The sequence below is a fragment of the Ziziphus jujuba genome, chromosome 2, assembly GCF_031755915.1.
Source record: "Ziziphus jujuba cultivar Dongzao chromosome 2, ASM3175591v1".
NCBI classification, from domain to species: domain Eukaryota; kingdom Viridiplantae; phylum Streptophyta; class Magnoliopsida; order Rosales; family Rhamnaceae; genus Ziziphus; species Ziziphus jujuba.
In genome coordinates, this window is record NC_083380.1 from 8,985,500 (window position 1) to 8,998,612 (window position 13,113).

General features: G+C 28.6%; 1 protein-coding gene across 1 annotated transcript; it reads left to right on the top strand.

The window, feature by feature from the left end:
* The first annotated feature begins 2,341 nt into the window (after positions 1 to 2,341).
* On the top strand, positions 2,342 to 5,605 carry LOC125422581 (bidirectional sugar transporter SWEET14-like). The gene is made up of 6 exons (XM_060814938.1): positions 2,342 to 2,384; positions 3,317 to 3,353; positions 3,445 to 3,658; positions 4,141 to 4,299; positions 5,107 to 5,226; positions 5,426 to 5,605. The coding sequence occupies exons 1-6, from the start codon at positions 2,342 to 2,344 to the stop codon at positions 5,603 to 5,605; spliced, it is 753 nt and encodes a 250-aa protein (XP_060670921.1).
* The last annotated feature ends 7,508 nt before the right edge of the window (positions 5,606 to 13,113 follow it).

Here is a 13,113-nt window from a genome sequence, read left to right on the forward strand (position 1 = left end):
TAATAATTATATTTGAGGATAACTCAATTATTATTTTCAAAGCACAAAAAAGAAAAAAAAATGTCTCCATATTTTAAACTACTGTTATTTAAACTTTCTGTAGACTATGTATTGGAAAATTTTTAAAAAAAAAAAAATTAGTATATCAGTAAATTCTTTTCTTTTCTTTTTTCTTTTTTTTTTTTTTGAATAACTATGTTAGTAAATCAGTAATGCCCAAAATGTCCAAAATCAGATCGTGTATAAATGCCATAAAAGATAAAATACACTAAAAAAAAATATTATAATAAGAAAAATAGTGTATAAATCACATAAAGTTCCCTTTTATTAACATTGCATAATCCTAAATAGTGTGAAAAACTGTAATTATAGAACTTAATTTTTGTATATTTGGGATAATTATTTTACAAAATATGAATAGAGAATATTATAAATTCTACAATATGCCCTGAAAAAAAAATTAGTAGTTCTCAAAATTTTAAAAAATTAGTACAAGAGCTTATCTCAAGGTTCAATGTACAATCTTTATGCATTAAATTATAATTTATACAAGAAAAAATGTTTTTTTAACTAATATTTTTTAAAATTTATTAATTTTTTGAACATTTTTTTTTTCTGAATCAATATATTAATTATCAAGAATAATTAATACTACAGAAAAAACAATGTAATGAAAAAACTTGTGTACAAATTTCAATAATATTGCATCTCACGATTCCATGCATATATATGTGCCCTATATACATGAAATTATAATTAATACAAGAAAAAAAAAGAAAAAAAATATAAATATATATAGTTATTACATAGAAAAGTTAAACTATCTTTCAATATCCTAGCGCTTAAAAAAAAAAAAGTTATCTTAATAAAAACTATTATTACAAAAATAGTATAATAAAATAAAAAATGAAAAATTTAAAAGCAAAAAGTTGTATTTATCCGGAAGAACCTCACTCGCTTTATATTATTTTATTTATTTATTTATTTTTTTTGCTATTGGAAAAGGACGGGAAAAAAAAAGAAAGAGGAAAAATAAAGGTTAAACTAAAAAAGAAAAAAGAAGAAGTTAAATGTACTACGAGAAGAGAGAAAGAGAGAAGGAAAAAGGAGAGAGAAAGAGAGAGTAATTATTTTTTAAACATATTTTATTGCATTACATGTTTTTCAATGTATATACCATAAGATTTTATATTTTTGCTTTTTAAAAACATACAATTAGCTATTTACCTTTACCGTTGGTCTTGATAGAATCTTGACTAACGACAGAAGTTGGAGTTGAATTTTCTAGAATCTGAAGATTTAATGTTTTTTGAATGTGTGAAAACCTAAAGACATAGTTGAAATCAACCCTTAATTGCGGTTGTTGGAAATCCCAAGACCGCGTGAAGGTAGACATTAGGAATTTGCGTATTCATTTACCATTGATTTCATCGACGAACAGACAAGTCAATGACCTATTTACCAACCAAAAAAAAAAAAAAAAAAAAAAACAGACAAGTTGTTTAACAAGTTTTTTATTTTTTATTTTTTAAAATTTTGTATTAATTTATTAATATTAATTTATGGTAATTAAACATCTTTATTTACTATAAATAAAAAAAATATAAATAAGAAATGAAATACAATTTAAAATTGTGTTTTAAATTTTAAATTTTTGCTTTTTTTTCTTTTGTTAACATTTTTAATTAATTAATATGTCTAACAAATTCTAATTACCTTCAATTAACATTAACGATTTATTGAAGTAAGCAAATCATATGCAATTTAAAAGAAAAAATGAAAACAAAAAATAAAAAATATGAACTTATTATCAAAGCTTAAAATAACCTGTTTAGCTTTAAAAGAAAAAGAAAAAAAAAAAACTAACACAGACAAGCTAACGTGACTTTTACCACAAAAAGAATAAAAATTAAAAATTAAAAGTCAACAAAGAAACAGAAAAAGGTTCGTTCCAAAGAGAAAAAATATGAAAGAAATGATAATTATTTTAATGGCATATTTTTTATTTTTTATTTTTAAAGCAACAACTTAACATGATAATAAAATCAAAAGATATAAAACTAAAAAATTCTAAAATATTAACATAATTAATAGTAAATTTACTATTCATCAAATTTTACATAACGAGTGATAGAGACATATAGTTAAGAAATTAATATAATTCAGATAATTATTAATAAGAATTTTGACATGCTTTCACTTCCTTATTAACCCATTATCACTCAAATCTCAACCAGCTTTCTAGCTTACTCCACAGCTTTAGAGAGAGAAAGAGAGAGAGAGAGAGAGAGAGAGAGAGAGAGAGGAAGCTTCTTAGTATTTTGATTCGTGATCGAAGAAAATGGCCCCTCACCATGCATTAACTTTGGCCATGCGCCACTTAGGTTGAAGCTCCCCTTCCACCACCATTTCATAATTAATATTCTTCTTCTTCCCCATCTTTCTAGCTTTCTTATACATAAACAATAACAATATGTGAGGAAACGAGTGACAGAGAGAGAGTATTTTGATTTATGATTGAACAAGATAGGCTGTTCTTCTTTTTGTGAATTCTTTTCTCTTTTGTTGCAAGCAACTTGTTTCTTTTTCCTGGCCGAGTTTCTTCTTCTTCTTATAATGCATCGAAGAGTTACTTTTTAGTATTTTGTTTTGTGTTTAAAGAAGATCATATGGCTGGGTGATCACCATCACCATCTTAGGGTTTTCTTTTCTCTTTTGTCGTAGTCAATATCTTCCGTGAAACTCTCCTTCTATATATTATTTATAAATTAATGCTCTATCTGAACATTCTTCCCTCTCTTTCTAATTCTCTTCTCATCTCTAATTTTATTTCCTTTCCTCACGTACTTTTTGCTGTAATCTACAATCCTATCATTACATTCTTTCCCTCACTTCAATTTGTTTTTCTCTCAACAAGATGAAAAAAAGTTATGGAGAATCAACAAAACTTTTTTGTAAATGAAAATTTTGTCCATTTCGATCAAAAATCCACAATCACTAGCATAGTAGATACAATAGAAAAATCATACATATAGGCGTGAAAACTTCCTTTAGCCAAAATGAAATATATATATATATATATTAGTAATTAGGCTCACATCAATTTTTTTGTTGTTAGTTTTTTAATCATATTAAAGATTATAATTTAAAATTTTAAAAGTGATTAAATATAAATTTAATATCACATATACAAAAATTATATTAAGAGCAAATAAACTTTGTTGGTATATATATATATATATATATTAGTACTTTTACCAATGAATGAGAATGATTTCTTTCTTTTTTTTGGGTTTTCTTTTGTCTTTTATTGTAGGCAATATAATCACTTTCTTGGTCTACCTTGCTCCAATGTAAGATTATATAGTTTTTACTCTTCTATTAAACTTGATCTGATCATGAAGAGTATAATATTGGTAACCATCTGATTTATGTTGTTTGCAGCACAACATTTCACAAAGTATACAAGAAACAATCTACCGAAGGATTTCAGTCACTTCCTTATGTTGTTGAACTATTCGGTTCAATGTTGTCAATATACTATGCAATCCTTAAACAAGAAGTACTTCTTGATCTCATCGCTATAAACTCAGTTGGAAGTTTAATAGAGACCCTCTACATTGCCCTTTTCCTATTTTTTGCACCCAAGAAGTCTAGGGTACTTTACTTTTCGTCTCCTCACTTAATTATTAAGTAAGATATTTGTTTGGCTATATTTATGTTTTCGGAAAATATATATATATAGTTCTACTATATTAGTTTTGCACACCCACAGTATATATAATGGACATACCTTTAATTATATGTAATTCATGTAATATATACATTAAATTAAATATGGTAATACATGTGATCCAGGCTTAGTCCACCATAATATGGTTATTATATAATATATATATATATATATTGGTGAATAAATTATATATATATGATGTATTTATGGTGTGGATGTCTATACTATAAATCATGTTAGTATAGACATTAAGATTATTGTTGATAATAGTCCTTGGATTGACAATAATTTTTATTTTCAACTATATCTATAAATTTCTATGATGTCGATATCAACACTATAGAATTTATATATATATATATATATATATATTATGATTAAATCAAATATGGTTTTGGAAATTGCAGATGCAGACAATACATCTGGTCTTGTTGATTGCTCTTGGTTATGGTTTGATGGTCATATTGACTCTATTCCTAGCAAATGGTCAGAAGCGTATCCAGATTGTGGGATGGATCAGTCTAATATTTAATCTTATTGTATTTGCTGCTCCACTTTACATAATGGTAAGCATGTAAAATCTATTTATATATATAGAGATAAAGTTTTGCTATTTGTCATCATTGGTGAAAATAACTATTTTATATGGTAAATTTTAATTGATATATTTAATTATATTATTCTTTATTTTAAAATCCTAAATATAAACCATTTAATAGTAATAATTTAAATTGTCAAATGGTATATAAGTTTCATTTGTAGTGATAAATAGTAATTTTCATATATATTACTTGTAAAGTTTTTAATCAATATTTATGATAAATTATCATGGATATTGAAGTGGTTGAATCCAACAATTGATCAAACATGGAAAATTGAAAATTTTAATTCCATATTTGATTTAAACTTTATATCTTTGTTTATTGTTAGATTATATCATTTTAATAATTGGTTATGAATATTGGTTGAAACCCTTGGTATAAAGAATACACGAGATTTGCTAAAAAAAGGTGAGTCTCATATACATAGAAAGCATAATGCCACATAAGCCGGATAAATCAAAATTTAATTTGGAGTCCTCTGCACATTTTCTCCACTCTTTTCGTAATTTTTTTTTTCTTTCTCTTTTTATTTATTTATTTTTTTGTCATCTCTATATTTTTTTCACTCGAGCCACCTACATACCAATTTCACATGGTTTCTCCAAATCCATAGCCAGCAGCATTATCCACAAACAATAGCATCCCACATCTGAAAAGTGAGAAAAAAATTTTTTTTTCCAATCTCTATATAAATTTATATCTATATATATATATATATAGCACATCTTCTCCTTTTCTAAGATTTCTAACAACTTTGGTAATATTTTGTAGAGAAAAGTCATACGGACAAGAAGTGTAGAGTTCATGCCTTTTCCTTTATTGTTTCTCCAGACGTTAGGCGCTGTTACGGGGTTCTTCTATTGGCTTTTGCTCAAGGATTACAAATTCGCGGTATACACAACTAGTCATGCATGTGTATATAAATATATATATATATAAAACATTCTCTTCCTATATATCTATATATATTAATTTGTCCTCTTAGCTTTTGCCCAGTTATGTTCATGCTTATGTTTTTAATTATCTTATTAAGAGTACTATGACTTATTTTCCTTTTGTTTCCCTTCAATTCTTCCCTGGATCAAAACAGTTTGCAAACGTACTGGGATTTATTTTCGGAATTGTTCAGATGGGGCTTTATATAGCCTACAGGAACAGGAAGGAAATTTCGCAGGAGCCAATGGTTAATCCAGGACTCAACCAGGCAGTTCTGCAACCAAATGATATTGCTGAAAATGTCATAAATATTATTGAAGATGATAATTTCTGAAGGTAAAGATTGAAGAAACCAAGGAAAGGCATGAATCAGATCTCAGTCCCAGTTTACTTGATTGAAACTAGTTGTAAATGGGAGGGAACATTTACTTTATTGTAATTTGAATAATGTGTATCTAATTTTTTTTTTTCGCCCTGTTTTAATCAAAGCCTTTAATTATCAATAAATATATATATATATATATAGTCTTATTTTTGTCGCCTTGTAATAATGGTTAACTTATGTGGTAAATTTTAATTATGATTTTATTATTTTTCATATTCAAATTTTAAAAGTTAATTTTTTAATGTTAACAATTTAAATTGTCATATGATATATAAATTACATTAGTGATCATTTTTATTTATTTAATTAAAAAAGGTTGCAAGGATAAATGTTAGTGTAATCTTGCAACTTGATTAGTAACTCATGCATATTGATTAGAAAATATGGGCAAATATGTATATATATATATATATTTCCATAGATATGATGGAACCTGTGTAAATATAATATGTACACATATATTTATAGTTCCCTAAATATTATCAATCCCCATTCTAAACAAACTTTCGTACATGAACCTGGCTATTTTGATTATAAGTATGTTGGTTTATAAAAAAAAATATATATGTAAAATAATATGCACCATATCAATATCATGTAAAACAACCCAAACAAGTAGTCTTAGGGTATTTTTTTTAAAAGAAAAAATTCATGCCTTTTAGAAATCGGATTAGAACCGAAATACCCTTAGCCATTTATAATATATATATATATATATAGTAATGCTACATGTATAAAAATGTTCACTAAATTTATTTATCGAATAGTATATGTTAAAATATTATTAATTGATATATTTATATAATATAAATATAATGAATATTTTGCTAAGTCTAGCATTATAGATATATATATATATAAATTGGAAAGAGAATTTTAAGTTATTACTAAGGATAATTGATAAAATTAGTGAGAATTTTTTTACTTTTGTTTATTTATTTTTTGTGTGTCGGGATGCATAATAGAAAATTATTAAATTTAAAAGAAATAGGTGGGAAAGTTGGAACTATTCCTATTAATATAGATGCTATTTTGAAATTCTTAAATATATATATATATATATATATAAAAATTTATCTGGTACAAAACTTAATTTAATTACTTTGAAAGAAAGCTTGGTTGATGAAGAAGTTCCAAAGCTTGAATACCTGAGAAAATACAATGTACTGTGTCATCGTCCCTCCTCCTCCGACAATCAAGTCAAAAAGCTTAAATAACTTCCCTCAATGCGGTGAATGCACCACCTTTGTTATACGCACTCATGCATGTAGTCAATACATGGCTTTTTGGCTTCGTTTTGGTGTGGCCATGCTGCGACTTTTATAGTCTCGAGGTGGCTTTGCGTAGATACACAAGTGCGGGTTGTCCCTCGAATTATGGGGATTGTCCGGCGCCAAATGCAGTGGTAGATGTTATCTGCATGTATATATGTATTTGCTTTTTTGGATAGAGTTGACTGCATGGATTTGGAGACCAAATTCTCAGCTTCATACTTTAGGCCTTTTTACTTATTTGGGCCGAACCATGTATTGGGCCCCCAAAACATCTTTTATGGGCCCAATTGAGCATGTCCTTAGACTGACTTTTGACCAAATACTATTGGAGGAAAACTTATTTATATAAAAAATTAGATTCTTTCAACAATTCTTAAATTGAGCCTTTTTTAAGTTTTTCTTTTGGGCCGTTCTCCAGAAATTTGTTTCATGAAAATTTATTTATTTATTTATTTTTAAATGTTTGGTTAGTAATGAAAAATTTAGGACATTTAATAATTAAATTAATTTGTGTTTTAAAATTTATGATAGATTTTTATTTAATAAAATATATAAAGTAATTAAAATAAATAAATAAAAAGTTTGGATTAAACTATTTGGAAAAATGGTATCATGTGTATGCCAAAATGATATTTTTGTTGAATTAAAATAATTTATAGTATTTAGTTGGTTTAAAGGGAACAATATGTTACAAAATTATCATGGTTGAAGGATTATTTGTTATTTTAATAGTTTAAAGGTTATTTATACGTGTCAAATAGTTCAATATGGTTTATCTAATTTAACCCTAATAATAATAATAATAATAATAATAATAATAATAATAATAATAATAATAATATGATTATTATTATATTGTAATTAAAAAGTTTTTTTAGCATATTATAGCAAATAAATCACTTTCAGCTTCCAGAGCTTCGTATTGAAATATCTGCTTTTAACAGGACGAAAGGAGACGGGTGGGTAATGGAAAAGCTTCAGTGGAGGTTTTTCAAACAGCTGAAGGAAAGCAACATTGGGAGTATCAATCACGAAATAACATAGAATGAAGAGCTAATATCATAACTTATGGAATGTATAACCTTTTGCTCATGCAATTCTATCAAACTACAACAAGTATCTAATATTGTACAGCAGCCATCGCCACATCAGCCGCAAGAAATTTCAGAGCGTGGTTTCTTTCGCAGCCAGAAACTTTAACCAGCTCCTGGTTTCCAAATGGTTGTCAAGTTCGTTCGCATGTCCTGGGAACCAAGGAAGTCCTGGTTGAAGACACTGTTTTGTTTCGGGAAATGGGACAATAGGTCCCAAAAAAATGCGCCATAGATCGAGTATTATTGTGACCAGCATTGCCGCGCCAAGAGCATCAATAGCAACTCTAGGCAAGTCCCATGGATCACCAAGTTTCTCGTAATTCTGCAGATTCAAGTGAATCAGTATCAATTAAATCAGAATATTGATTGACTAGTGAACAATATTATCCTGACAACTAATACATATAAAATTTGTCCTTTGGCTGGATTTGATGAAAGGATTGGTACTTATTTTACACTAGCGTAACTCTTTCTCCATCAGCTTCAAAAAGCGCAAAAAAGAATAGTTGAGTATGCATTTTACAAGGGTTGAAGAAAGAAGGATGATTAATAGTGATTGAATAGCCTATATGGGTACAAAACAAGAAAACTAAAATCAATCCTACAGTAGCTCATACTCGTTGTACGCATTGGCCTAAAACCATACTGCTTGAAAGCTCATTTTATTTGCCACAACAGGTAGACAAGTAGTTGTAACCAGCATGCACACCGAGAAAAATATCAGTTCATAGCTTTTAAGTTAATCATATAATGTAGCTTAAGTGTTACAGGTGGTTTATTAAAATTACCACCTAGATAGAACATATGGAAAACTTAAAAACTATGGACCCACATTTTTCTGCATGGTGACAAGAAGGATAACTGGTCAACAATTTTCTAGACAAACATCGAATGCAGAATGACTAAAATGATTCAATAGTCTAATTGCAGGTTCCAAGTGGTTGGTCGTTCCAATGAAAGCATGCTTTTGCAAGATTTGGATATGCACTATTATTTGTCCAAGTTAGGACTCATAAAATTGGATAATCCTTATGGAATGGCCTTTCCCACATTAAGCACTATTATATTTTTAATGTCTAATTAGCTCGAATAATCATTATGGCAATCATTCAGCAAAAAAATTCTTTCTAGTAATCATAAAAAAATGAAGAGAAAAACCTGACGCCAATTGGGACCACAGTTGTATCCGAATGAAAAAACTGCTAATATATGTATATATATATAATAAATAATAGTTGAAACTGTTCATTTAATGCGAATGAATTTTTGAAGTTCTTTTGAATTTCTAATTCTGATATTACATTAATTATCATTATCTTTAAAAATTTAAAATTTATAAAAAGTAGATTTTCATTTTATTTATATTTTTTTCTAATAAAAACAAGCACAGGAGCATAAATTCATTGAGGACAAAAGAACAAGGCATCCAATTAATATCCCCACATAACTATGCATGAAAGAGAGACTGTGTCATTCCGATATCTAACATTTTAGAATGAAATCATAAACTTCATAAACAAATCACTTGTAACAAAATAAACTATTTTTTTTTTTAAGCTGATGTTATTTAAGTAGCCATATATATTAATAGTGTCATAAGAACTGGGATATTGTGATTTAATACTATAGACTCTTGTTCCTCATTTCCAAAAATTATACCATCTATATGTAACCACCTTAATACTCACTTTGTACAGTTTTAGATTTAAGGTTTTTGAAGAGTTCATAGCCCTTTCACATCTTCACCAAATTTCAACAATTAAATGTGGTTATTAATCTCAGGCCATTCACAGCCATCCATGACATGTCATATATCATATGGAAGATTACCTTTTTAATTTGGACCTGGAATTGAAATCCACGCCCTCCCCAGTTAAATTAAAAAAAAAAAAAAATCCGCTTATTTTGGGATTGATTCAACATACTGGAAAAAGATGGGCTCAAGAGGTAAAATACATACGAATAGCTCTTTACATTTAGGCCTCCGAAATTGAACTCTGAGAATGCTAAAAATTGAAGGCCCATAAGGCCTATCTTAAATTAAGGCTTAAGAAACCAACCAGCAGCTCTTCCAAAAGAATCGGCGACATGTGGTATGCCAAACCAAATCATAAAACAAAATTAGAGACCACGAAACTGGAGGAAAACTTCTCGTGAGGAATGACCAGAAAAACTTAGAACAGAAGGAAAGGAATAGGACTCACCAACAGCAACACATAATAGCTTATTTAACTATTCATAGCAAAACTGAACAGTTTCTTAAGCTTAGGTCATGCAGCTCCATTCTAAGTTAAGGAGAATTCAAAATTTAGTCACATTATATTATGAGCCAAAAAACAAAGTATATCCTACATTGAACATCATTTCAACATTATTATTACAATTATCAGAACTTGCTTAAATGGCAGAAAGAATGAAATTGTAGAAAATCCCTTGTGTGTGCAAAAAACTGTGCAGCAAATTGTAATAAGTAACATCCTTAAAAGAATGCATCAGGTCACATAATTATAAATACACACAAACACATAATTATAAATACATACAAAACATTGAATATATAATAGGTTTGCTTACAGAAGAATTAACTATTGCTGCAAGATAAGAAGAAAATGTAATTAAACAAGTGACAATGTCAAATTACCAGCAATAGAAACAGAGGACACAATATCCCTGCCAAGGAGACTGAGTTGCTCAATCTTTTTAATCAGCATTGTTTTGCAACATACCAAGTACAGATAAAATGAGAGTACAGAGAAAGAGACATAAGTTTGAGAGCCATGGGAAGAAGAAAGAACATACCAATTCCTGAACTAGTGGAACAAAAATTCTCTGGCCAAGTGAAATCAGTTGCTCAAGAATTCATTTCAGAAATTCTCCCGTTCTCTCAATTTTGATCTGGAGTTTGAGTTTTGATCTTCAGCATGACACATCACTCATTAGCATAAGGTAAACCAGAAGGGAAATTGAATTTTAGAGCAGAAACTACAAGAAGAGAGATTAACTTAGTTGCACATCAATTTGATTTTGAAGTCTAAAGAGATTTCTCAAGTAAATATTACCTCAACAACAAGCTGCAAATTGAAATTGGGCTCAATTTTTGAGTCACTACAACAGTTTTAGTAAAAGAACAAAAAAGAAGGAATAACATAATAAGTATAGTTGGAGAGCTGAAAATTGGTTAAAACATGTAAATTTTGTGAGAGCTGAAAATTAATAAGTACAATTGGATAGCAAATAAGCATTCCTCAAGAAAGAAATAAACTTAGGAGAAGAAAGTTCCAATTTGGCTAACTCCTAAATTGTATCCAGATTATATGCTTTGCTCTTTTTTTAACTTCTTTTTTTCCCTCAAAAGATTAAGCATCGCTTTGTCCAAGCCTACAACTATTTAACAATTACTGTTAATTTATTTCTCTAATAATATTCTGGAAACTAACCATGGCAGAACGCATAGAGCATGATCATTGAAAAATTGGCTTGGAAATCATGTTATCAAATTCCAAAATGAAGATATACTCACATTGTCACAGCTAAAATCGAATTGAGGCCTCGTATAATGAACTGAATAGAAACTCCTGTACACAACAAAATCATAACCAATTAAATAACAGCAAAAATGCTGAACAAACCAATTAATGGACCAGAATATTGTTAATGGAAATTATTCATACAAAATGGGTTCCATGGAAACGGACAGAATGTCCGGAATTGACCACAAAATTGTCTATCTTATTCTCGATATTTACAGTATCTAAGTTTTGTTTTGTTTTTTGGGGGGGAAAGATAGAAGCGAAAATTGTTATTAGAAAAAGGAAAAAAAGAAAATAGTTATTGAATATATATCTATATGATCCCTAAGTTCGCTACTGGCTCTGCAGGGAAGCAATATGATTTTTATCTAAATATAATCAAATGCATTTTTTAATTAATGAATGAATGAATGAAATCAATATGTGCTATGGTAATTAGTAATAAAAAAGAGTTAAATTTTTCATGGGAAAAAATAAATTAAAAATAATTGTTTATTATGAAATCTGAAGTTTTCTTATTAAAGAAAAAAAAAAAAAAAACAACAACAACAAAACCGAATTTCAGTAAAAATTCTTGCAATGGGGTCTATCAATATCTAATTTTTTGGAACTTTTTTTTGCAACAGTGCCCTTAAACTTTCAGAGACTGTAAATTACAACTTATATTTGATATTCACCATATAGGCCCTACCATATATGCCCTTAAATTTAAAGAATTTTTACATGAATGCCCCAGATTCCGTCCGGTTTTAAAAGTTAAATGGCAAATGACTACATGTGCTCAGTCCGATAAGGGGTATAATTGATATTTTTCCATCGTCTTCTTCCTCTATCTTCTTCATTTATAATGCCTTCAGACGATTTTAAAAAATTTTTAAAAAAAAAAATGCAAAACCACCGTATTCATTGTTGTCATTGGCTCCTCCGACTCTGACTTTGATGAATTTGATGGCGAATTCTGTGAGGTCTCTGCCTCTTTCAATTGCTTCCTCTGGTTCAAATTCAATAACCAGTACAACCCAGAGAACATCAAGTCTTCCTCTTGCCATAACCAGCTCTACAACGGAGGTCTTGGAGGTGTTGCGGCGGCAGTGACAGCAAGCGTTTTCAATTTAACATTGTTTGTCAGTGTTTTGATTTGGATTTATTCCAAAAAATTTATACACATGAAGAACAAATCAAAGCAATTTTGGCAAAGATGCCCAATACTCTAATTCTTGGCTATATCTTCATCCGCTTGTAAACAAATTAAAGCTTAGAGATCAAATTGGCCCCATTCTCGATCCCCATGCTACTATTTCCTTCTCCCAATCAATATCAATTCATCCAATACTTTCGTTTGACCTGCCTGCTTTAAAAACCATAGCATTTGGGGTGAATTTTAGATTTTGGGGAATTTAATTTAAAGCCCTTCTCTTCTCTTTGCTTAAAAAAATTCTGGATTCATGGTCCAGACGAAATATTGAATAAAATGTGTTTGAATTAGCATTGAACCATGGTTAGTTTGTTGTTTGGAAATAATGATTGTGGTGAATTTTGAGATTATTGGAAGTGGGTCA

Bases quoted from the DNA above. Each gene is read 5' to 3' on its own strand.
- LOC125422581 (XM_060814938.1), top strand. From the start codon at position 2,342: ATGGCCCCTCACCATGCATTAACTTTGGCCATGCGCCACTTAG. The intron at 2,385-3,316 runs GTTGAAGCTCCC...CTTTTATTGTAG, and splicing joins TTTGGCCATGCGCCACTTAG to GCAATATAATCACTTTCTTG. The intron at 4,300-5,106 runs GTAAGCATGTAA...AATATTTTGTAG, and splicing joins CTGCTCCACTTTACATAATG to AGAAAAGTCATACGGACAAG.